At 38.0% G+C, this 26967-nt stretch overlaps 1 protein-coding gene across 8 annotated transcripts in view; it reads left to right on the top strand.

The window, feature by feature from the left end:
* Window positions 1-26967, top strand: part of LTBP1 (latent transforming growth factor beta binding protein 1) — a 203657-nt gene that overhangs the window by 38944 nt on the left and 137746 nt on the right. For all 8 annotated transcript variants that reach the window (XM_063328796.1, XM_063328794.1, XM_063328799.1 and 5 more), the window contains exon 4: window positions 11242-11417. In XM_063328796.1, coding sequence (XP_063184866.1) covers window positions 11242-11417 — 176 coding nt within the window. The remainder of the gene's footprint in view (window positions 1-11241; window positions 11418-26967) is intronic.

Below are 26967 nucleotides of genomic sequence, written 5' to 3'. Positions count from 1 at the left end.
ACAAATGTGGGTAACGGGGGCTAGAGTCAGGAACAAAGAGCAATCTCTACTTTGGCATTCGAAGACAGGGTAAAGGCCACTGAATGTAGCGTCTATAGGTTTTCAAAGGTGCAGAGCTGTGTTTGATAAGTAACAAAGTCCTGGGATGAAACGAGGGACAGCAATGAAATAAATGAGTTCTGCTGTTGACTTCAGTGGAGTCAGGATTTTATGCTAGTGTCTGGGGAAACAGATCGTATTAAAACCAGTTTAGCTGTTTCAGTATTCTTTTTAGTGTGTACCGAGCACTGTACAATCTTAAAACCTTTCACTGTTAAATACTTTCCAGCATCTTACTAGATTGTGATGTAGATCATTGTTTTACAGATACAGAAGTGGAGAGGAGAAAAAAATGTGTGCCTATTCTAACTTTTTAATGCTAACTGTCTCTGGAGTAAACTGTATTGCTTAGTATAGCAAGATCAGTAGTAAAATTGACATTTCAAACGCTTTACCTTTCATCATTGACCTCAGTGTACTAGATAACCTTACCTTCTACCTAATTATTTTAGAAATAACAAGAGTACATCATTGTAATATTAATTATAATATTCATTGGGCTTGTTAGCAGTGGAATGGTGAGTCACGATTCAGTTGAAATCTATGCTCGCCTTTAGCCCTGTAATTTTTGTTGAAAATCGTGAACCTTTCTCAAACTATCTGTGTTTGCTTTCTGAAAGATTATTTTAACATTCAGTTTTCAAGCAACAAATCTTTCTCTAGTAGGATTAAGTTAAGCAAGTAAAGGAGAAAAAGACAACCTATTTTTAAATAAAGATTCTTTGTGTGCTGTTTTTAGATTTACTTGCTGTATGAGATGTTGTAGTGGTCTCTATATAAGCCAAGAGTTAGTGTTGATGTACTAAACTTACTTTTTCTTCCTTTAATAAATATCTTAAGTTAAAAGGTATATATTGTACCTCTCCTGATTCTGGGATGTGAAGCCAATAGAGATACTACTTAAGTGCTGCTCCTGTGCAATTAGTCATGTAGGCAAATTTGTCTCTATCTGGTCTCCATTATTAAACAAGCCGATAAGCTGAAAAAAAAGTGTTTTGGTGGGCTTTAATTTTATTTTTTTTTTAATCTCTAATAGATGTATAAATAAAGCATGTTGATTTTTGTTGATCTGTTGTCCAGGTTCTGTGTTAAGGTTCTTTCTGCAGAGGAATTTACCAGGTCATGACAGTGAATAAATGCTTTATTAGTTCCATTAGCTTTAGTCAGTTCTTTAGCTCTGCTGAAGTGACCTTTTTACGTCAGGGATCTTGTACTGACATGAACGGGATTAGAGCTACCTTCTATTTATCTTTTTAAGACGTTATACCGTGTAGGCACAAACATACAATTTCCCTGAATGTTATTTATCTGAAAATCCATGATGATAAAAACATAGTTATACTACATCATATGTATGCAGTTTTAATGAAAAAAAAAAATTATATGTCTGAATTTCAAGAAACAACTAAAATTCACTAATAACTTTTGGAAATTGCTGTCTTCTTATACTACATGAGTTTACGACCTTAATTACTTAAAAAATTGGTTTTGTGTGATATTATGTTCAAACTATTTGTAGATGTATGTGATCAGGCTTTGGAAGCTCCTGACCTGCAAAGTTAGACTCCTTGTAAGTGCAGCTGCTTGCTCTTGTCCCCCCTTTTCCTGGTTCTGCCCGCAAATGGAAACATTCCGTTTTTGAGATGACTTAAAACGAAGGATAATCTTTGTTGCTCAATTTTGTGGTATGAAAAAACAGATCATATGAGTTGTTTGTCTAGTTCAACTAAGAAAGAAGTTGTACATTTGAAAGTCTAGATGTTAAAAGTATTCTTGGCCTAATACAATATTATTTCTACCTCCAAAACTTTTCACCACTTAGCTTTTCCCCATCAGGTGTATAGCACAACATGTACTTCTGGTTTTGACTTGCATCACTTCCAGACTTCCCAGATGTGGCACGGAGCATGCTGTTGTTGCATCACTTGGATTTAGGTGGCCACTGTGAAGGAGAACTTCGATAAACTCTTTAGTTTTGCTTTTTTTCCCCTAACTCTCCGTTTTTAGGATTGCTAAATTCTGTGGCATAATTTAGTAAGAGCAGTCCCTGGGGTGGTTCAGGGACCGTATTGTCTAGCCAGTACATTCTGTCAGAGCCGCTTGCTGCTGATTTAGTATCCCAAAAAGAGCTTCTGCTGAGAAATACATGTACTGAAGGTGGAGTCTGGATTTAATCTTGAAATTTTCTAGGTTTGACTGTCATAAAGTACTATGCATTTTATTCTTCTTGTCAAGTAAATCTAAGAAAGCCTTCAGTAAATGTGGTTAACGTGGTTACTCTGCAATAACCATCTGCCCATTCAAACACATGAAGACATAGTTTATTCTCATATAATGAGCACATGGCACTTAGTTAGTTGCTTACATAGTTGCTTATGTATGAAATCAGTTTGTGTTACAGAGGGATAAAGTGCTTGGACTTGCGCACTTGTTGGCACTTTCTTAGGAGGAGAAAATTAAGGTTTGTTTACATTGTTTATTATGTAGGAAACCGATATCCTTAAGCACAGGAATTTCTGATTTTTTTTTTCTGTGATCTCATAAGTGAATTTGAAATGTGCTCATCATCCATTTACATTGACATTCTTGGAAGTAATTATGATCTATAATATCTCGTGATAGTTCTTTCCATAAACTGATTCTGTAGTATGTGGAAAAAGTATTTCCTTTTTAGTCTAGAATTTCGTGCATTTCACTTTGAAGTAAGGGTTATTTTGTATCTTTCTGTTGTACATTCCCTAAAGAATTTTCCCTGGAACCAAACAGAGTCTGGCTTTTCCTTGCCTAGGCACTCCATGGATTCTTTAGCTTTGTTGGTATCAGTGTATTTAAAAGCCTTCCTTGTTATTTTCCCTCAGCTCTTTACGCTCAGCAATGCTTTGAGTTTTATCTTTTAATCCAGTTTTGTATGCTCGTTTTGTATGAGGTTGATGCTAGAGTCTCTTAGTTGATTGGCTGTAGTCAGTATAGACATCAGTGATGTGTGTGACAAGTTCTGGTTGCTTCTGATGCACATTGCTATGTTGCTGGACTTCATCTACAGTCCAGGTACTCCGAGTCCTCTTCCCTTCCTTTCTATCTACTATTAATCATCTTGTCTTTTTTGTGCCTTTTCCTACTTGCACAGAAGTCTAACTTACGAACAGGTTTTAAATACATCATAGGTTTATAAACCTGTGATGAATTCCCTATTCCTGACCCCTTCTGAGAAGCTCTGCTTATACCAGTAAGGTCATACTTTTAAAACATTTCCTAGACATAACAAGCTGTAGTGACATAACATTTTTGCTACACAAAAATCTACACAAAAACTTGATGGTGTAGTTACTTGCTCATTGCATTATTTTTTTATAATCATGACTTAACCTGTCAGAATCTCAAGGGTAGACCAAGGTTTTAAGTTCTCTACTGGCATACTTACTTTTATTTAGTTATTAGATTCCTAAATTACAGACTTATCACAGAATCATAGAATGGGTTGGGTTGGAAGCGACCTTAAAGATCATCTAGTTCCACCCCCCTGCCCTGGGCAGGGACACCTCCCTCTAGACCAGGCTGCTCAAAGCCCCATCCAATCTGACCTTGAACACTTCCAGGGATGGGGCATCCACAACTTCTCTGGGCAACCTGTTCCAGTGACTCACAGTAAACAATTTCTTCCTAGTATCTGATCTAAATCCCCCCTCTTTCAGTTTAAAACTGTTACCCCTTGTCCTGTCGCTACACTCCCTGATAAAGAGTCCCTCCCCATCTTTCTGTAGGCTCCCTTTAGGTACTGGAAGGCTGCTATAAGGTCTCTCTGGAGACTTCTCCAGGGATTTAAGACTTCTGCTTAATTTAGACAAGGCCGTAAGTGTATTCTCAGAATTAATTTATCTTGTATAAATATATGCTTGCTAGTCTGGAAGACCAAATTAGATTTGAGGGTTTTCTGAATTACTGTAACAGAATTTCATATAATTCTGTTACTTATTTAGCAGAAGTGAGGTATTACCAAACCATGTATGTGTTGGTAGACTTCAAAAGGACATACCATAATTAATATATGCCCATGAAAAAAAGTGTATCTGTTCTGTTCCATTCCATATCTTTGACCATTTTAAGCTTGCAACACTGTTCTATAATTTAGGATTTCTTAGTAGTGTCTTGTAAGATAAGTCTTCAAAGTCTTTTTCAAATTTCAAATAAATTATATCAACCAACTGGGCTCTTTGTCTGCTGTTTTGTTTAACATGCTCAGGAATTTGAGTAGATTAGTGATGCATGGTTTTGCTTTGCAGCAGCTGTGCTCATTTGCCTTTATCGTGTAACATCAATCGTGGGAGTTTATGTTTCTATTTTTAATCGTCATTTCAGCATACTTTTCTAATACCAAAGTTCGTCTCACAGATTAGAAATTATCACTAGTTAATGTGTCTTTATCAGAGTAATTTTTTTTATTGCACAGTGTCAGTGTAATATTCAGTAACATACCACTAGACCTATGAAAACAAAAGTGATTTTTCTGTAGAAAATGTAATGTGAAACAGGGAGGGGATATCATGTGCTAATTTTACTAAAGATTATGTATTGATCAGAGCTCTGGTTAAGTAAGCTTGCCATCAACTAATGAATTTCATCTTAACTCACTGTTGTAATGTAGTGGATGCCCAAAGGTCAAATTTTTAATGCAAATATTTGTGATATTGGCAGCCACTCTTTTAAAAGCTGAATTATTAAAGAGTTTGATACCTTCCCTGATTTCCAGAAGACACTGACAAAGTATCTTACATGAATGTAGTATTATCAAATGTAGTGTCCTGTAAAAAAAACAAAACAAAAAATAATCAACAAAAGCAGGTCAGAAAGAGCAAGTTATCAACACACCTAGAGTTTTTGTTTTGGGGTTTGTGATGTTTTTTTGTTTTTGTTTTTGTTTTTTCTTCCTTGAACTTTGCTAATAAGAGGTGCCTGACAATTTGAAGTTATATGTATGTCTGAGAGCCTGTAAAAAATAATTTGGATATCAAATTAATTGATCTGAATTCATGAAGAGCTTCACTGGTTAAGTGTTGGTGAAGGTATGCATAAGACAATAAATCATTTGTAGCTCCTAGTTTTTCATTTGGTGAACAGTGAAAAGGGAATTTTGTAAGTTGCTGTTACTGTGAGACTAAAGACTTCTGTTGTTTCTTGTTCATCGTTCTCATTTCGGATTTTGCTAGTCTTCACGCATACGGTTTCCTTAAGTGTTGGTTTATTTTGAGGATAGTTAAGACTTAATACTCTAAGAAGATTTTTTAGGTTTGCATCAGTTGTACCTCGATGGCGTTTTGGGAGAGGGGAGGAACAAACTTTCTGTGCTCATTCTAATGAAAGGATCTAGTAGGCAAGCTTTCCTTTTTCTCACTGATAGAATTACCACTTACATAATTTAATTTCTTTTCAGAAGTATTCTTCAAGTTTAATCTTTAAATGCTCTATTATATGAGAAATACTTGTCTGCTGTTGCATAACTTGCAAGAACTGTAGCTTCCATCGAGTTGTGCATCTGAGCATCTGTATTTCTGTTCTGTATCTGAATATTCAACCAACTGATACCTTTCATTTGCCATAAGATCCTTTTCTACTTTTTGACATCTAGGAAACAAATAATTGCTAATGATTCTGGAAAAATCAGTGTACCTCTTCTCTTTAGAAACCTGTTCATAAATTTACACATTTCGGTTTGTGTTGTATGCAGAAGATGGAATGAATCAACGGAGTCATAGTTGTGCTTAGTTTGAAAACACTCTTTGTTTCACAGAGCTTTCATTCAGCTATTACAGCAGCTTATGCTGGCAAAAGGGTTCTAAATAATGAGTAATTCAGTTGAATCTGCAAACAGAGGGCTAACTTTATTAGCAAACACTTAAGAATAGATAATCCCTGAAAGTGTCTTCAACAAGGATTTTACCACAGAAATTACGTTTATGTTGGGCAGAACTGGTATTTGTGGATAACAGTTAATGTTTTACATTTCTGTGGGAAACTTTACAGATAATGTTGATTCTCTGTTTACCTTTTTTTTATCTTGGCATAGAATAAAGATTTATAGTATTACTTCCTTTACGAATCAAATCAACTTGATTATGATCAACTAAGATCTCAACTATGGTATGGAAAACATCTTAACCTCTACAGGTGTAAAAAAAGTAAAAATGAATAAATTGAAGGCATTTTTTGAAAACAAATTAGTCATATCCAAACCATGATCTTTGCAAATTTTTGCCTGGGGAAAAATGTATCACAAAGTCAAGGCAAGTTTATAATGAAAATATTAATGCAACCCTAGTTATTCTAGGGCAGGCAGGTCTCAGTGCTTGTTTTGCCGTACTTGCACTGTATTTCAGGAACAGGATTTTTAATTATGCATTAAAAAATACATTTTTATATGTAAAATCAATTTTGTGCAGAATTCTTGCAATAGTGAAAAGAAAGAAAAGCTCTCTTTCATCTCTTGTGACGGGCAGGACATTGTGAAATAGGCCATGCTTCATTAATGTTGGGTATGATAATGTAAAGGGCTTTGAAGAAATCCCATCTGTTCATCATCAGCTGGGAAGTTAAACTTTTTCATGTATCTTAAAAAAAAAAAAAATCAGAGCAGCAGTGTAAGGAGGAAACAGCTGGCAAAGGTCAGTCTGAACTAGCAACCGAATTTTAATAATTTACGGGGCGGGGGGGGGGTAGATTTAGTTCTGTTTTCATGCCTTTCAAACTGTCCTGCATATTTTCTTTATTATCTCATAATTTTAGAAAATGCTGGATTTTCTTCTCCTTTTGACTTTGTTGTGAGTTTGAGAGGAGGTGGTGAAGAAGGAATTAATTTGTAGGTTTGTATAAAATGATTGTGTTAGTAATTCAGATTTTTTTCTAAGTACTGCTAGCTAGGAGCCAAGCATGGGAGCATCAGACTTACAGTAAATAAAATGAAGAAAGCAGCCTGAGTCAGGCTTGTCTTATTTAGTCTAGACAGTACTTTTCTTGCCAGACGTTGCTGGTCTCATTTCTACTTGTCGGAGTTACTCTGATACATTGCATTCCTGGTTTGCTTTTATCAAGCAAGAGAGCTTTCTTTTGCATGATAGTTAGCTGCAAATGTTTATTCTCCCTCTATAGTGCTGTTGTAGCCTTATATGTATTTATCATAGTGTTTGTTGAAAATGCAGTTAGGCATTTGTTTGCCTAATGTACGGTTCAGCAATGGAAAATTTTTGTCAAGTTTATTAAGTTAATGTCAGTTTTGCCCATCCAATTACAAGCTACCAGATAAATTAGTGACATAAGCCTGTTTAATGCAAAAATGTTATTTAGTCTTGGCTGTTTAGAGCAAAACTTGAAGACTGGAACTAACAGTTGCATCTTTTTAACTAATATTACAGGGAGCATTAGTAGTACTTGAATATTTTGTATTGCAGCTATGCCCAGGGGTTCCACAGAATTTGTGCAGCATTCAAATGTGCAGTAAGCTACACGTCAAAGTTGGGAAGCAATAAAATACCTTCAGTTGCAGTGATGGTTGTTATTAATCGATAAGAACTATTTATCTCTTAATATTCAGTATAGTGCCCATGAGTTGATGAGTATGCCTTTTGTTTCTTTGTTTTACGTTATAAAAACCTGGTTTAGAGAGTCTATGACCTACTTGGAGTATCATCGTGTGGGCTGTGGTAGCAAGATAGCACCAGCTATTCCTAGTGGTCTTGAACCTTGAGTAGTGTTGTGAAGAAATAAGTCTATCCTGCTACTTATTGTTTTTTTAATTTGGATATCAAACACTGGGAATAGATGAAAACACTCAGTGCCTAGCATTGTTACCCTGGTGTATTCTGAACAGAGATTAAACTGCCTGGACCATTTGCCTTGTGTCAGCTCAATGAACCTGTGCATAATAGTAGGCTTAGCTTTTGCTTTTGTGCCAGGGGCCCCTGGGGCAGGTGATGTGACTTAGATACAGCACTTGGGCCCCCATGCAAAGACAGGACCAGCATAAGGGGCCCAGGCAGAGCTCTTGAACTTGGCAGAGGCCACCCTACAAGAAAGGGAAGAAGCAGTAGTATTTCTGGGCTGGCAGGAGGGTTGTTTGGCAAGCTGGCACCAATGGTCATAGCAACAACCACTGCTTTTTGGAGGATTGGGAATACATGATAGCAGAGCTGTTAGGATTGTTCAAAGACTCAACAGGGACTGGGTTGATGCTTGTTACCAAACTAGGCCTGAAGTGTTGTGACATTTTACATTCATATTAATCATTTTCAGTGCTGACATATTACTTGCCTTCTCTCTGAGGCTCAGGCTCTCCTCTGTCTTCTGAGGTCAATTAGAAGGGATATTTCTGAAGATTTCTTTCACAGGGATCAATACAAGAAAAAAAAATTACTCCTCACTGTGTTGCTGAGCCCACTAGAAAGCATATCTTGTTATTTATAAGTCCTGCAGCACTGAAGAACCCCTATGTGCTGGTCGAGGGAGAAAAAAAACAGGTCCTTCACTAGCATCTGTACCCAAGCCGTTGATATCAAAGCTACATGACTGGTCTCATATAGCTCCCATGATGCAGTTAAGAGTAGTATCCTTGATTCTAATGGAAGCTGCAGCATTTCAGTTAGCTATGCAATATCCTTTTGATTATGAACTAACATCTTAAAGAAGTAGGTCATGTTGAGAAGAATTTGAATATCAAAAGAACAGTCAGATCAGAGGGATCTCATAAATGCTTTGATGTTTGACCATATCAGCTCCTACTGGAACTGCACTTCTGGTGAGGAAGACCAGTCAAGCCGATCAGATGGCTGGCAAAAACCTGCTGCCAGCTAGCTTGCATCCACACTAGTTAGTAGTAGATGTCCAGTACCGGGCAACTTTTAAACATTTGGTGTACTTTTGTGTGTACCTATAGGTACAGCCAGGCACTTAAATGGCAGCGTCTGCCCGTGTCCAGTCAAAGAAGATAACACTGTTAAATAAATATACCTTCTAATAGATTGCTGTAGTATCAACTACTATTTTGACCTCTGTCGCAGGCTGATTACACGTCACATGGGAAGAATTCAGTATAGACCCTCTTATGTCCAGGTACAGCAATGGATGTCCTTATACACAGGTGTCAAATGAGATCTGTAGAAAAAAAATAGGTTGTGCAGGAAGGATTGTAAGTAACTCTTCAAAGAAATGAAATTCATATGTAAGCAGTACTGAAGGCAGTGACTTCACCTTTATTGCAGGTGAGGTCTTCCTGGTGATACTTCTTATCAGATTGTGTTGAATTCTGAGCCTGACCTCCAACATCCCTGAAGCTTCTCTTCAGATCTGCTAGTAGGAAACCTAAAGATGACATGGAAAGTAGAGTATTCTCTCTTAATCTAGGGAGGGTACTTTTACTGAACATAATGAGACTGTGTAAGCACAGTTTTAGAAAAAATTGACTTGGAAATAGTCTTAGCAGTTATGTTTCTGTTGTATCTAAGTCCTAGAATGTCTCTGTTAATGAATGCACTTTTTCTCAAACTGATCCAAGTTAACAAGAGCATCTGTGTAGGACAAAACCCTATTGTGTGTTCTAACCACAAATACATTGGCTACAGCAGTTACTAAGCATCCTTGAATAACATGACTAAGGAATCAAGCATTTCTTTGGAGATAGAGGCTGGCTCAGGCTCCACATGTAGGAAAACAATACAGTAATCATCCGACTTCTCACTCAGCTGAAACTGTTCAGTCCCACCGCTGTGGGGAAGTGCAGCTCAGCTGTTCTCTGATGTAGGGCCCATGCCTTCTTCTCAGAGGGCAGTTATTTACCCTGCAGAACTGTTTCTCTGCGGGATGGTTGTTGCAAATCCCATGACTTTCTCATTTTTCCACTTGGCAGGATGAACTTATCACAGACCCTTAGTTGAGAAGGAAGTGAGAGAGGCTTACAGCATCCCACTCTTTATGACTTCATTTCAGCAAAGGACACTGTAGTCCTAGTAGCCACTGTTATTAGGTTAGTCATTGATACTACTCTCTAAGGAACGTGAATCTCTACAGTGTGATCTAGGTTAACTACAACTTCTTGAAGACTTGCTTAATAGCTTGTTTTATAGGTTTATAACTTGAAGGTGTGCTATTATTTGTTAGGCATTGGAATTCTACAGCCAAAGCGGCTTGCAGTTTCATTGCGTGTGCTTAACAGCTGTGTGATTTGCTCCCTTGCTTGTTTACTGCTGGGTAGCACTGTGGAAGAGTGAAGGCCAGTTTGTCTGTTACTAAAGAAATGGTTCCTGCTGGTGGTGGTAGCTAAATAACCATGTTTTTTGAGAAGGGAGTTTCTATTGAAAGTTGGCAAGGTCTTGTGCAGTGAGAAGCTGAGGTCTTAGGGAGGAATCTAACAATACAAGTAAGGAACTGGGACGGACAGAGAATCAGTGAGCTTGAAGGAATCATCTTGTTTAATAGGAAGGGGAAATAGTTTTGCTGTGAAAAAAGGCATGTGGTTATGGAACATTTGTCAGAGATGTTCAATGGTGCAGGGTGGGGAAAATAATGTGGAGCTGGGAAACAGAGACCTTCTGATAAGATGGGAGACAGGCTGAAAAAGCAGAAGGACAGCACTGCTCTGCTCTGTTGCAAGAGGGGTATGGTGGGGTAGGGAACAGGGTTTCTGGGAACAGAGCAGGGAAAGTCAGTTGGGCGTAGGTTCTACTTTTAACATACCTGGTGAGAAATGGCAGTCTTAAGAAATTGAGAGAGGTTTAAATGCACTGGTGCTTCTCTAACCAGTCTGGAAAGCTCTGTGTGCTAACAACATTGAGCTCCAACTCATGATTTTGAGGAGGACTTTTTCCCATTACTCTCTGTTTTCTGTCCATGATACTTCTCTTGCTATGTCAAAAATGAAGTGATACAATCCCTATAGTTTTTATTTGTCAGGTGTTGGTTGAGCTGACAAGACAATGAGAATGCTAAATGCGTAGGAAACTCGGTGCTAAATTGAAGGCTAGTAAGTTTCCCAAACTGTATTTTGAGAACTTGGAGTACAGATGGATTTGCTTTTAATTTTTTACCAGTAGTTTCTAAGTCTGATTTATTAATTCTTACATCATTCTGTCTCTTCTATTTTTTTTTTTTTTCCTAAAACAGGATGATACCCCTTTCGTCTCAGACACTGATGATGAATCTTCATCATGGCCAAACACAGGAATATGTGATCAAACCTAAATATTATCCAGTAAAAAAAGTAATTTCAGGAGAACAGTCCACTGAGGGCTCGTTACCGCTGAGACTGGGCCAGGATCAACTTGCATCACCTTTTCAATGTGAGTACAAATGCAAAAAGCATACTCCCTTCTTTTTTCCGCAAAAGCTCCCCCTCCCTTTTTTGAAGATTTTGAAAATTTCTTTTGTTCACCTGAATTGCAGTAACACTTCTAGACAGAAAATAATAATTAAACATGAGATAATTCTTAGATTAGCAAATGCTCCAGAATTCTGCATCCTGTTGAGAGGCAAAATGGACTTCCTGGGTGAAAAAAAAATTGAATCTGATTCACTGCTGGAATATAGTGCTATTTCTAGATGATAGTTTTTCCTTCAGATAAAAGGTGCTTTGTGAGCACTTGCTAGAGTAGGCATAACCCTGAGTGCATCAGCATAAGATGACGGTTCCCTTTACTTCATTATGATGGATACCCTTCTTGGAAAGCTGGAGTCCAGAATCGTGGTCTCATTGGTGACTATTTTTCTCTATATTTAATTTATTATGTGTTTATGAACTTCTGCACAGTATGGAGGCTGCATAAGAGTTTCTGCTTCATATTTATAAAAAAAAAAGGATTGTGTAGGTGCCCAGCTTGTGGCCTTGGCTCATGCCCCATTGTGTGGGGAGCTTGAATACAAGTTTTGGCTTAAAAGATGAAGAGCTTGATGAATTATCGGTTAGGTATTACAGAGCGTCTGCTGGCTTGATTTGGAGAAAAGCTCCTGCAGTTAAATAATGGACTGATTAACACGGAGAACTAAGGTACTTGCAGTCTCCTGACAGACTTCCTCTGCTGTAGCACAGACAAATATGTTCTGCTGAGGATTTAGGGAAAAGCCTTTCCTTCTAAATCTGTAAATATGGTTTCTTTGTGTGAGTATCTTTGCATTTCTGTACTGAACATCTTTACGGTCTGTCCATTTATACTTAAATACATCCCCCTGATTCCTTTACCTCAAGTTCATCAGTGGTTAATTAGACTCTTTGGCTTAATGGGAAGAACAGGGGGCAGCCATAGGTCTTTAGATTAAGAGAGTTGTGTAGTATACTGCTTTCAAAGCACTATATCCCTTTCTTAGAAGTTTCAAAAAGATATTTAATCACATTGTCAACATCAACCAATAGTCAGTCCCTTTTGCTAATAAGATACCATGGCTTTTCTTCCAGCCATCTGTAACTTTCCTCCAAATAAGGTACTAATGTCCACTGGGACTGGATGTGTCCTTCTCTTCTGACTCTTGCTGACCAAAGACTGCAAATCCCAGGCTGCATAGTTCTCCCAATACTTGGAGTGACTGTTGCCGGTTCTGTCCTGGCCAAAAATTCTTCACTGTTGCCCCTTTCTTTCAGGCAGTTTGAGTCACTCTACCTTAAATACACTCAGCTTTGCTTGCATGTACCAAGCTGTCGCTAAACGAAGGGTTGTGTGAGATTTTGATTTTTTTTTCTTCTATCATAGCATAAGGAAAAATAACTCCATGCAGCTCCAAGACAAAGGAAGACAGTGCTTCTAGCTCTTTTTGGCTTATTGGAGCTCCTCTGTTAATTACAGTAGTCTGAGGGATGTGACTGGGAGAAGGAAAGCCAGGAGCTGAAAACATAGAGCATTTGTTATCAAGTCCTAAGCGGCCCCTCTGTGAGTGGTGTTAGTAAAACATTCTACCTGTATCAGAAAGCGTATGATTCCTAAAACACCAAAAGGACAGGTAGTTAAAACACTTTTTGTGGCCTGATAAGATCAGCCATGACTTAAGTGTTGCCTCAGAGGTAAAATGCAGGACTAAGTCTGAGGCTATTTGTATGGTGTTGAAATTTCTAATATTGGCCTTTTGAGCAGCCTAAAAAGGGTCACTTTAACTGTTTTCTCTCCACTTCTGCATTTATGAGGTGGGAGTCAGTGATTGCAACTTCTGATGGAGTGGTTTAGATATCTGTCAGTACAGAGTGCAGTTTGAGCTGTGTGTTATTAGAGTTTAAGATTGTATATCCCTAGCCTCAACAGAAGACCTAGAACGTGGTCAGCTGTATCTATTTAGGGTGGCTTCTGGTTTGTAGAGGTGCTGGAATGGATTCCAAGGATAGAAGGCTACTTGTTTCCATAAAAACAGAGTGATAAATTTCAACTGTCATATCTTAATATTAGGGATGTTTGAATTAATTACAGTGAGGTAAGATTAGGGTGAGAAATTTAATGTCAGGTGTTCTGTGATAACCATGAACATGCAGTTCCTAGCCCTATCTTGGACTGAGGGATGAGCTCCTGCAAATTATCTCATGCTTATGGCAGGGCTGACATGCATTGTCTAGTTAATACAAGGAAATTTAGGAGAGGGACTGATTATATCATGGTATCTTTTCAATGCTGTTAAATGTATAATCTTGTTTCATAGCAGAGCCTCTTATTTATCTAAAGGGTGGGTTTAAGTAGGATGGAGTCAGACTCTTTTCAGTGGTTCCCAGTAACAGGACGAGGGGTAATGGGCACAAGCTGGAACATAGGAAGTTCCGATCAAATATGAGAAAAAAACTTCTTTACGGTGAGGGTGACAGAGCACTGGAACAGGCTGCCCAGGGAGGCTGTGGAGTCCCCTTCTCTGGAGACCCTCAAGACCCGCCCGGATGCAGCCCTGGGGGATGCGCTCTAGGCAATCCTGCTCTAGCAGGGGAGTTGGACTAGATGATCTCTAGAGGTCCCTTCCAACTCTGAAAAATTCCGTGATTCCGTGATTTCATTGATCAAAGGAATCAGTAATGGAAATGTGGAGATACTTGGAAAAGAAAAGGGGGAAAATGTAAAAATTTTATTAAAAAACAAAAGCCATAAAGTTAGTACTGAATACTTCAAGACCTTTGTTTCTTTGCTTATCATAAATAAGTTTTTTTCAGGGAACAGAAGAAATAGTAGCCAGATAGTACGTACTTGTATCGCCCAAGAGTTCATAGTTATCAATTAACATGGGGTGCATAGCGAGTCATTCTGTTATTTTTTTCTGATCATTTCTATGCATTTTATTTTGAAGTATTAACACTGTGATAGATACTGGCATCTGTGAAGATGTGCTTCATAGAATATATCTAGAATATATCTATTTTTCCAGCTGCAGCTGCAATTAGTGTTGATTTTTCTGGACTTCTACAGATTATTTCAATCCTGTGACATGAAATGTATATATTTGAAACTGGAACAAGTGCCAGTCCTGAGATACCTTTAGAGACAGGTCTGTCCTGGCAGAGACAAATGAGATGTGGGCTAATGGTGCTTTGGGAGGAAAACTGCCAACCTTGAATAGGTGCTCCTGGGTATCTTCTGATTCATAGACAGTCAGTTGTGTTTGAATGTTCCATTATAGGGCTGCCAGATCAGCTTTTGGAGATAGAGAAAAAATGTTAAAGATTAGTCACATTAAAAATTTTTCAATTAAAATGCATTTGAGGTTCCTCCTGGAACATTTACTCTGGTGTATTTATGAGCAGTTCATTTCGCTTATAGCTTTCAGAACATGCAGTATAGTAGAGTTATTCAGGCAGCAAAATGGTTTATTCTTTTTGTCTTTTAAACTGAATTTTACTGTAAAGTTATGTATCACATTAACAAATCTTGAAAATTCAGTAAGCCATTTGGGTTACAATAATAGCACTTAAAGTCACTCTGGAGTGTGAAATGCAGTTACCTGCCAGCAGTCATTTCTGCTGTCAAGCATTTTGATCTTTTTTGCTGTGAGATATAAGCCTTCTCCTAAGACTGACTAATGTAACTAGTCATAAGGCTCACATAAAACTTTTAAGTTCTTTAGTGCTAAACTTGTAATTCTCATTCATTGTGCCTAATAGGTAAGACTGTTGCAATTGTTCATAGTGATTTTTAAAGTGTTTGTGGCTTTTTTTTCTTTTCTTTTTTTCTTGTAAAAACAAAACAAATGAAAAACCCATCCTGAAAATAATTCAAGATCCTTAATGTTAAACATTTTTTGAGTTCACTGACTCAACCAAATTTTCAGAATGGTCACAGTTTTACTCCGTTATTAATTCTGTCTCCTTATGCCTAGTATTGTAATACAATTTTATTTATAGAGTCATATATATACACATTGCTTTTTTCAAAGCACTCATACCACATTCCATACAGAGAGAGAAAAATCAGGACCCATAAATATGGCATTGCATAATTTTAAAGTGCTTGTCTTCTAGAGATGAAATGCTATTCTGTTTGCATGCTTTTAAATCATCTGTTGTTAAAGTTATTGCACTCCAAAAATCTATCTGATTCTATTTAATTGGTACGCTGATATATTTAAGCTACTGCGTATTAATTTTCAGATATCTTTGTGCAGAATAGCAAATACTTAAGGATAAGGCTTTGGAAATTCAGAGACCTCTCAAGCAAATGAAAATAGCTCATGTTGGATAGACTGACAGCTGCAGAGAACCTATAAATGGTTTAGCACCAGTAGGAAGATTGAATATATAGTGATAAAAATAAGCTTGCAGTGGAATTGATATGATCAGCAAAGAATAACTGAAAAGGATGAGATCATGTGGATCTTAATATTTTTAATGTAAACATTAAAAATACTTTGACATGTAGGTGAGGGCAGCCAAATAGCCTATCTTACGTATGCTCATCATGAGCTCTGAGTAATTCTCAAGGGGTGCATTGCTTTCTTAAAAGTACACACCAGCACATTTGACCTATAATCTGTCTGAATATTTGAAACCTCAGGGTTAAAAGTTCTCTGAGTCTAACAGTAGCAATGGTATCAGCACAGAAATTTCAACTGTAAAGTTCTATTCCCAACCTAGCAGTCTATAAAACAGTAGGAAGATGATACTTTAAGTAATTCAGGTACATCTACCTCAGACTTTTTCCACTGCTGTTTTAATGGCACTGTTAAATAGTAACCACTAGTCAGTGTGAGCTGAGTATGGATCTTCTAAATATCAATGTTGATCTCCCTGGCTTTATAAATGTAATGCTGAAGGCAGTTAGATAAAAGAATTCCGTGCTGTTTCTATTGGTCTAAAATGTATAAGGATATGATAATAAGCAAATTCTAAACGGAACGTGTGCTTTCTGGAATTCCTTTCAACACAGTTACTGTGAGAACTGCTTATTACAGCAGTAAGAGGCTGGGATGTTCCCAGTTTCACTCTATCCACTTCTGGTGTTAAATAGTTCTTCAGAAAATGCATTTAAATGTATGCCTCATTTTCCAGCCTGAGACGTTTGAGGGCTAGTTTTTAGTGGCATTGTGAGTTTTGTCCATCGAGCTGAAAAAAGTAGGATTTCTGCTTCTGAAATCAGTTGTTTGGAGTTTGTGTTGCCTGCATATGTAGGACACTTTCACACACCCCTCTCCAAGCTACAATTCCCCATGTGTGCAATGATGATGCCACCACTTCCCTGTCTTTAGAGGCTTGCTGTGAAAATCTATTAATTAGTGCCAGAGGCAACCAGAAATTGGACTAAAAGCAAAAAGAGAACTCCAGAGTAGGTATAGAGTACCTTTCGCACAGCTGGAAGGAAATAAATAAAGCATGTGTTTATATAACAAAGTTATCCCAAGGATAAATATATGTTTAAGAAGGAAAATGAGCCTAATCTGTTTATTCCGGAAGACAATACAAAATGTATGTGAATTTTGCAACTGAAGTTGCATGTTAAGTTTATACAATTAAGTAGTATGGAAGACTTTTTTCCTTTTTTTGAGGTAGATGGGGGTTTTTTGGGCTTCACCAGAATTTCCTTATAAAATGCATTAAGGAAACTTGTATCCTTTCTATTTTAGGTAGAAAACGAAAACATGTCTCGAATTTAAGTAGTACAGGTTACAGAATGGTTAGTGAATAGAGGCTTGCAGCACCCTGCTGTGGCTTAGTTTTGTGTATTGTGGCCCGAAGTTGGACAAGTATGCATGTGTGGGTGTTAGACTTCTACAATCTGCACATCGTTCTGTGGGCAACACTTAAATCCTTGTCTAAAGATGAAGCTGAAACAATCATATGAAAGTCATGTAACTGTTCTAACTATTGATACATTCTATTTACAACATAATTTTACATATGTTTGTATACATGAAATAAGATTAATGTGTAAGAAAATGTCTCACAACTTAGAATTGTGGTGTGCAGAATGCTCTGTTAAAATTTTGGCATAACAATAGCTTTCCTACTATTGGAAGCGTAATACACTGTTAACTTAGAGAAGCTCTTTTTTAAGCTCATACATAATTTACACATGCTAGTTCCACTGATGACTTCATAGGTTGATTTAAGCAAAAACAGGTGTTGCTTTGAAATTCCAACTTAAACTATTTTTGTGAAATTGCACCATTCTGACTTCACTACGTGACACTTACATCACAATAATAGTATTTCCCTATCAGTAAGTATGGACAAACAGCTGTAAAATGCATAAATGTTTTACTGTTTAAAAAAATGCATAGAGAGATATGACACGTGTTTCATGTAAATGCATCTGTATGATTTGACATTCTGCCACAATTCAGTGTGTGTTGACTTTAGTGGGGAAAAAAGCTCTGTCAGGTCTTCAGTGGGTCAGTTATTCTTTCTGCCCTTCTTGGTATTTATTTGTGGAACTGGTCTGCACAAACAGCAAAATAATTCTCTCACTGGCATGTCTTAACTAGCGCATTGTGTTGTGTTCCCTGTAACTTCTGCGTACATACATATGTGTGAGTATTAGAGTTGAACATTGGTAACTTTTCTAAATAGAAGTTTTGGAAAATTTGGAGGTAAGGAAGGGAGGTTAAGGCTGTACACTCATTAAACAAGGTATACCCAGCAGAATGAGGTGGGTGAAAACAGAATGAACAGTTAGAAGACTAACTAGCAGAAGTAACTGAAAAATCACAACACGGTCTATTTGGAGGGAATGGAGAGTCAAATTCATTTCAGTCACTCAGGGGAACTGATATCCATGTCCTTTTCTGAGGTTTTACATAATCAAATACAAATCAGGGAATGGGGTAAGTGTATAAATGTCAGGCACTTTTTTGGTTTTGTTTTGTTTTCTCATACGCAAAACGCATGTGTGCTCAAAGCCTTTTCTCTCCTTCAAGAGATGAGGGGGATTTTTCAGGGACATTCTAAAACGTTTAAGAAAAACTTTGAGCTGTCATCATCAGTGTCAACCACGGTGTGGCTTTTTTGATGACAGAACAGGAACAATTTTAGCAAAGCATCCTTTTCCTCTCCACCATTTGAGAGCATTACTTATACTGCTATTGAAAGGCATGACAGTTCATAACAGCCATTTAAAGTTTGCATTTGATTCCAGTGGGAATTGGAAACAAGAGGCTAAACTCCAAATATGGATTAAATGGCTTAATTCACACTAATGCAGTTAACTCTGTCGAATCGAGCAGCACATTTATGTTGCTTTTGCTTTAGAGTCAGATTCTGAAAAAAATAACTAACAAATGAACATAGTTTATTTATCAGTTATAAAAGACTATGGAGTTCTTTGAAGTCCTTAGAGACAGAACAACTCTGTATAAATACAAACTGCTTCTCTCTATACTATAGCTGCAGGCATTTTAACAATACCCTTTCTAAGCTGTCTTTGTGATTGTTTGTGTATTCATAAACGGTTCACAACTGAGGAGGCCAGTAAATGAGCACCCTCAAAAAATTACTGTAGCTCTCTTTAGACTCCAAAAAGGTTTTATGGCCACTGAGCTTACCAATAATTGAATGTCTGCGTGACAGGCAAAGGCTGCTGGTGCTTTTATAGGAACTAATTTAAATGTTACATTCACCCAAAAATGAATGATCCTGTCTTTGTGCTTTAAAATATGGGGGCCAAGACTGATAAACGGCAGTGTGGGGAAAAACATTGGAAAAACAGATTGGTGATCTGGCAAACAGAATTAAAATCAGTTCAAAACGTGTTTTAGCTAGGGGAAAACACAGACTGAGGCAAATACATCTCAACTGCTGTGATGAAAGAGAATTGGCTCCAAAACCAAAGATTTCTCAAGAAGAAAAAGAGAAGAGGTTTCCAGAAAATTCTGTAGGGGAAAACCTCTATGACGTGTTTGAAAAATAGTAATTTAGCTGAATATAGAGACTGATTGAACCCACACAATTAAACATTAAAAGTCCCGTAGCCAGGCTAACTCCAGAGTTGCCGTGATGTGAGTCTTGGATACCAAGAATTGGTTCTGGTTGTTGCAAGTAGCTAAGTCTGGTTTTACTCATAAGAGATGTGAAAGTGCTCTTCTCTGTCAGTGCTGTCGCCCATGCCAGAAGGAACGAGCAAATGTCAACAGAAAACGTACCGCAAGAAGAAGGTCCTCTCATACCCAGTGAAACTGAGATTTCAGAATCAGTGACATCCTTATTTCTGTCGTCATTTTTTCCCCTTTTAGAAAATTAAAGGAAAAAAAAGATTTTGGCTTCATGCAGTGCTGAGGGAGAGGATTTTTAATGGTGATTCAGCATGTGGAGAGGGCTATGTTCATTTATAACTTAATTCCGTGACGTTCTGTCCTTTGTCACTGTTTACAGTTTGTTGACTTCCTTAGTGCTTTTCAGTTGCTTCCTTTCAGGAAATGGAATGTTAAGTGAATATACTTAATAAGATAATATTAATTTCATTTTTATTCTCTATTCTTCCTGGAAATGGTAAACACTTTTAAACTGTTGCACCTAAGACTTGGTTTCCCATTTAAGGGAGTCACATACCCTGGGAGGGGGAAACTGTGTCTTTATCAAGAATTTGTTTTCTAAAGAAATAACACTCTTGCAACTTAAGACTTGTAATACTATCATAGGGCAAGGTAATGTCTGTTGTCTTATCGTTACAGGAGTCTAGATAGTTACCTTTGGCAAAATGCATAATTTCAGATGGGTGAGATCAGGTGGGAATGAGTCTTATTGCCAGTGTGTAAAGGCCTAATTGAGACCTTCTTGAAAGAGTCCTGTTGAAAAAGTGGACAGTAGTGGTTGTATTTAGCTGGTAATTCTAAAGTGTCAATGACACTAGTAACCTGTGTTCATCTGTGCCCACCTGAGTTCCTGTACAGCTGTGAGTTTGTGTGTAAACATGTTGACTTTGCTATCTGAGCATGCAATTCCTGCAGTAGTACCTGCAGTAGTACCTGCAGTAGCCTCCATCAGCAGAAAATTGCTTGTGGTGGGCTGTGAAATCATTACTGCTTCATCACAGCTGAGATGAGCGTTGTGTAGAATGGCTTTCTATCCTAGACACAAAGACAATTGTCTGTGTCTAACTGTAGCTTTTTGGCTTTTGTTCCCTTGTCCCTTAAGTGAAAGCCTTTTGGGTCCAGATACACTTTAGGTACCTAAGAATCTGGGTGACGTGAATGGGAGTTAAAAAAGGCTTGTGGACCTCAATCCTGTGCTGGGTTGCTTACAGTTGGAGTTGTCTCCAGACCCAAACCTTTCAATCATGAGACTCTTGAAGAGCTTGAAGTTCTGTTTCAGAAGTGCTTTGCTCTGAAGAAGACAGGTCATCTGGGTGCTAATCTTTTGCTTAATTCCCACCTGGACCTGCAGCTGAAGCACTTGTCTGCCTGCCTATCCATAGAAGTGCACTGAACTAAGCCATGTTAAACTCTCCTGTAGGATTAGACTCCCTAAGGAGCGCTATAGTGTAGTCATGGTGGGGTTTGGAACCCAGCTGTAGTGAAGAGTTGCCCAATTCCTCCAAGAAATGTGTCTGAGCTCTAAAAGGATTTGAACTAAGCAGTCTTAGATCCTCAGCATTTCCTGTTTAATGGGCTGGGCACATTCCTGTTCAGTGTGCTGGTTAGGCTGCTTGCTTCATGCAATTAACTTCTCACGTCCCTTGTACAGGAGACCTCGCACTGATTCGTGGTACAACTCAAGGCTAAAATTTAAACTCTTTAGCATCATATCCATTTGTGGATCTAGTCTACATGTAATACCTTTAAAACAAATAAACAAAAACCATATTAAAAGAATTATCCCCCAATAAATTTAATTGAATACAGTTGAGGCAATTCTGTTGGACATCTCCTAACCATGTTGTAGTCTCTAATTTATTTGGGTTGATATCTTTTTCTGGAACATCCTAAACTATGTAAAGGGAAATGAGGTTGAGAGAATTGAAGAGTAGGTTACTTGCCTCTCCTACAGTAGACCAAAACTTTTTCTGTATTTTAGGGATTTTTTGGGGGGGTAGTGGGGATGGTGATGAGGAATACAGCAAAAGTCCCTCTGCTGTGACAGGGAGCAAGGAAGAGATTGTATCCCTGTGATAATCAGGAAGAAGAAGGGCTTTTCCAGATACCTTCTTTTCAGTTATCTTCTTCCTTACCTTGGAAGCATCAAGCCTTGTGGATGATTTCTTTTCCTATCTGTCAAGGATGCTGAAGAAGCAAACAGGGCTTAAAAAGAGGGTAAAGAAACAAGAGTGCAATAGAAAGCAAGACATCTGAGAACTCATTTATGACTGGAGGGAGAAGACTGTGGTAGGAGCATCTAAACAAGACAGAAGGAGGAAATGATGTGAAGATGTAGTAACACAGCTAGTCAGAAATAGGTATGTAGAGAAGTGTGTGTGTATAACAGCAAAGGTGGCAATAAGAATGGCAAGAAAAAGAACATGTGGAAATCACTATTGAGTTACTGTTGTAATAGGGAGCTGGATCATGTTTTGGTCTTTGAAGCCCCATTGCTTTGCATAAAGGCAATAGAACTGAGTACTTGAAAAGTGACAAAATATCAAAGGTTAAGCTTTATTAACTAATGAAATATCTGTAAAATCATACAAATGCAACAAAAATAAGGAGTTACAGAAATAACAAATGCTAGAAGGATTGCTGGAATTAATTACATGTCAGTAATGTGTAGCTGTCTAGACCTGGTAAATAAAGTACAGCTTGACATACTGCCCTCTTGTTCAAAATGTTTGACTGGGTGGGTGCGCACACAGATGCCTCATCAATCACCTCATGCAGCACTGTGGGGAGTACTTTTAAGCATCAGAAGAAGGCATTGGATCTTAGATGAAATAAAACTGGATCATCTTATTTTAAATTTTATTGCCATGTCTAACTTCTCCCAGTGTCGTGGCAAGAAAACCAGGTGTGAGGTGTGCAAGTGTACTGTAATGAAGTTTCTGGAAAGAGCAAAGATGCATTGCCCTACCTGAAGACAGGCATTTCTATACTGAAGCAAAAAATGAAATTACCCGTCATCTGTGCCTTGTCTTTTTGAATCCATGTAGTTTTCAGACTTGTTTGTGCTTGTGACTGTTACATAAAGAATAAGGCTCATATTCTGCCTGGTTTTCAGATGGGCAAGGATTGAATGCAGAATGTTTTACTCCCATGCTCAGAGCAGACTAAGGACTGAGTTCAGTTCTGCAAAGGTTGTGTAAGGAATGTTCCACATTCGCTTCACTGGGATGACATCCATATCAACAGATCAGAAAGGGATTTGGAAGATCTGTGCCCCTTTGGCCTAGCCTGTGGACTGGGTCTGAGTCTGACGTATCAATAGTGCACTGTTGGGGGAGAAAATAAGTTACACCAACGGAAGCATTTTACATAAGTTGTGCTGAGTAATCCTGCTGCTGTCCCCAACGCTGATCAGACCTTAGCTGCAGTATTGTCTAGTTTTGGACAGCGTATTTGAAGAAAGATGAGGGATCAAGTGAGTGGCATCAAAAGCAAAACAAGAAAGAATGGAGGTCTGCAAAATGTGGCTGTTAGACTGGAAAAGTTTAGATGGTTTTGGTTTGGAGAAAGTGAGACTGAGGGAGATTCGTGGTAGCAGTCCTCAAGTACGATAGAAATTGATCCACAGAGGAATAAGGTTTTGTCAGAGTTTGCTGTAGATAAGGCAGGGCAGCAATACACTTGAACTGCAACAGGAGAAATGTGAGTTAGGTATGAGGAATACCTTTGTAATAAGAGAGGCTGAAGCACTGGAATACATTTTCTTAGGGAGGCTGTGGGATCTGCATTATAGAAGGGTTTTAAGAATAGGCTGGTCAAACTTTTAGTGTAATGCTGCTGTTTCATCCTGTGTTGAGAAAAAGAAGAGAGGGGATGTAGGTGATCTCTCAGAGTCTCTTTCAGTTCTTCCTATGCCTAGCAAGGGCTGTATTCCTCTCAGTGTGTAACCTGAAATTTAGGGAAGGTCTGCCTCTCGTCTGTACGTGAATCTAACGTGTCTTTATCCCTCCTCTTTTTTCCTTTTTTTTTTTCCTCCCGCCCCGCCCCCCTTCTTAGCTCTTAGCACTAGTAAATCTTGCAAACTCTGATATACCTAAGATGTATGATAACCAAGTTTCAACTTGTTCTGATCTTTGGGAACTAGGTTTTTGGGATTTTTTTTTGTTTGTTTTAAATTGATGACTAAGTGGTGATAAGACAGAACTTCCTCATATATTTTCAAAAGTGAAAAAAGGTCATTTGACAATAGTTCTAAAAGCTTAACTTTTACTTACGCAGTTGATTTTTATACAATGTCAGCTTTCCTTTTAGCTGAACAAGCATATCTAGTAGTAAGGACTAAACCAGGTGGACTGGTGAAATAACTGGGAGACACCTGTTTTAGGAAATAAGTAATTTCCGTCTGCTTCTTTTCTTTTTTTTTTTTTGTCAGCATTTAATTAAGAAAAAAGAGAGGGTGTTGGTCATCTGAGAATTTAAGATGTCGAATTTATTTGCTGTTCAAAAGCTTATCAGCTTTAATTTGAGAAGATACATTTTCATTCCAAAGTTTTCCTCATGGATCATGGTTATCTGAAAACATAAAATTGCCTGAGATAATCTATTCTCTTTGGGAAGAGAATGCCATTTTAAAATAGGGTCTTCAGGTCTGATGAGATTGTGTGTAGATACACAAATGAAAACTGGATTCAGTGCAGAAGTAAGGTGTCATGAAAACAGACTATTATGTATCATTCTTGGAGGTACTAACGGAAAGCCTACAGCTCGCTTAGTTCTGTTTCCGCAGGAGATTCACCTCAGGAGTTTGTCATACATGAACGTATTAAAAAAAGAAAACAGAAAAACCACGCCCTCAAACCCCTCTAAAAGTAGAGTCAGAAAGCAATTTAGTGTAAGGGTTATGGGAGAGATGTGTAAGCTCTACCAGCCGAGTCCACAGTATAAGCCACTGCTTGTAACTTTTATTGTGAATCCTTTTGATTAAATCACTGTGAAGCACAAAAACATCATACACATAATACTTTTTTCAACACATTAAAATATTTTCTTTTCTTTGCCCCACTTGACCTATGAGACAGTACAGTGTAGTCATCTTTTTAACTGAATACCATTTCTGCTTTCTCTAGCATTGCTAGCCCATTGTCTTCCTGTAAAACAGGGACATGCCACAAATCTTCTGAGATCCACTACAGCTATTGAATACTGTCTAGTGAAATCCTTGCAGAATGCTGGAGCTGTGAGGGCAGCCATAAAGCCGAGAAAAAAAAATGTGTTTATAGAATTTCGTCTAGAAAGAAATGAAGGCTGAGCAGCATTACAGACAAAAGGGCTCAGGAGGTTGAGGAGGAATCCTTCCCCTTATACAACTCTGCCCAGGCATGGCCACATGGGCTGTTGTGACCACATGGATCTAAAACCTGCCACCTGCTTTGTCTTAACTCATTCACCTTTTCTGGTAATGCAGAAAAAAAGTCAGTTTGTCGTGATGGTCAAGTGAGGGCAGAAGGCATTCTATGAAGAAATCTTTTTGCTTATATTTTCCATTTCTCCTGAAGTTGTTGTTAGATCATAAATCTATCACAGCAGGGGACTGCTGTGTTCATAATATTATATCATAGTCTCTTACAAGGATGGAAAGAAAATCACATACATGCAGTGCCAATTTTCAACTAAAATCTCATCACTCTACCCACGGAATCACGGAATTTTTCAGAGTTGGAAGGGACCTCTAGAGATCATCTAGTCCAACTCCCCTGCTAGAGCAGGATTGCCTAGAGCACACTACTCAGGACTGCATCCAGGCGAGTCTTGAAAGTCTCCAGAGAAGGGGACTCCACAACCTCCCTGGGCAGCCTGTTCCAGTGCTCTGTCACCGTAAAGAAGTTTTTTCTCATATTTGATCGGAACTTCCTACCCAGGCATCTTTCTTTTTGAATCTGGCTCAAGAGAGTTTCACAGATTTTGGAAATTATGGGTACGTTCTTCCACTGATCTCTTTTGACAAATTTAAAGAGTTCTTATGTATAAGTGAGCCTGGACTATGAGGCGGGATGATGGTGTAGTTGGCTGAGCCTCCCTGTTGTGAATTTGCTGCCTAGCTCAGGGATGAAGCTTTAGCCAGTATTAACAATCCTGATTGTCCTGCCTTTATTAAAACAGTCTATCTCTAGTTCTGCCATTTTTTCAGTAGCTTTGCTATTTATTTAGTGTTTATATCTTCTGCTTTTGTAGTCTTTCATTAGGCTCATTTATTTATCTGGTCTCACATGTGTATTTCTTCAGTCTGGTGTTACACTTAAGAGCAGAATGAGGTGTTTCATTTCCACGTGTTTAAAATTGGTTTTGAAGAGTTTATGATACATTTCTGTTTATATATAAAAAACCCCAATGATTCCAGGTATGTTGCAGTGCTGTGGCATCATCATTTTTTTCCAGAAATGAATTTGAGATAATATAAGTTGCAGATCTTGTCATGTCTATGTTGCAGTGGCATCATCAGTAAAGCTTCTGGTGTTTAAAGAGGAAAATAATCTGTATGCTACCTCAAAAAATGCACTGTCTTTCTTTCATATGAACTAGCCCAAAACCAAAAGAGGTCAAGGCTACAGCAATAATGGGCTTTTTCTAGCTTGAAATTGTGGCTTTTAACATTATACTGCCAAACCAGCTAAGAGATATTGAAGCATATAGTTTCTCATTTAGAATTAAATCATCTCCACTTTGGACAAGAAGGAGGGGTGGAGGGGCGACCAACCACAGACAAGAAGAAAGGAAGAGGATTCAGCAAGTCCAAGAGTCTAACCTTGTAGAGTTTCTGCCAAAAGCTTCCTTTCAGAAGGGTTTGTGGTCTGTTTTCAATTTAAATCTACATGTATTATGCTCACCGTTAAGGTCCCTGAACCTTAGGGTGTGTGAGGATAGTACTGTCTACATAAGAACTAGAATGTAGACTAGAGAGTGGGATGAAGATAATATCTCTGCCTTGAATCACCTCCTCATACACTAGTCAGTTTTCAGCTCAGAGGCCATCATTAGCTTTGTATCCTTCCTAAATATCTCCAGAAGAAATTGAGGAAGTTAAAAGCTGTGGCCTGCTAGTCAAAGAGAAGGAAATAACAGTTTCATTAGAGTTCTCATAAATCTGAGAAAGATGGAGGAAATCTTCCTGTCTCAAAAGAACATGAAGTTGTCTTATTTCTAGCTCTTTGCAACCAGTAAAACAGAAATATCTGTGAGAATTGGTTTTATAACAAAAGCATTGCTGAATAATGATTTGAATATTTGTAGGACTTACATCATGTTACTTTTCGGACTACTTACTTCCCTGAAAACCTGTATCTGAATATTGTTTCATGGATACTGTTTACCCTTGTAGATAAGTGGCCTGTGTTTTTGAAGGTACTGATGAACTGCTGTTCC

The sequence above is a fragment of the Chroicocephalus ridibundus genome, chromosome 3, assembly GCF_963924245.1.
Source record: "Chroicocephalus ridibundus chromosome 3, bChrRid1.1, whole genome shotgun sequence".
NCBI lineage: Eukaryota > Metazoa > Chordata > Aves > Charadriiformes > Laridae > Chroicocephalus > Chroicocephalus ridibundus.
Note: the sequence above shows the minus strand (reverse complement) of the source record. Positions and strands in the feature narration are given on the sequence as shown.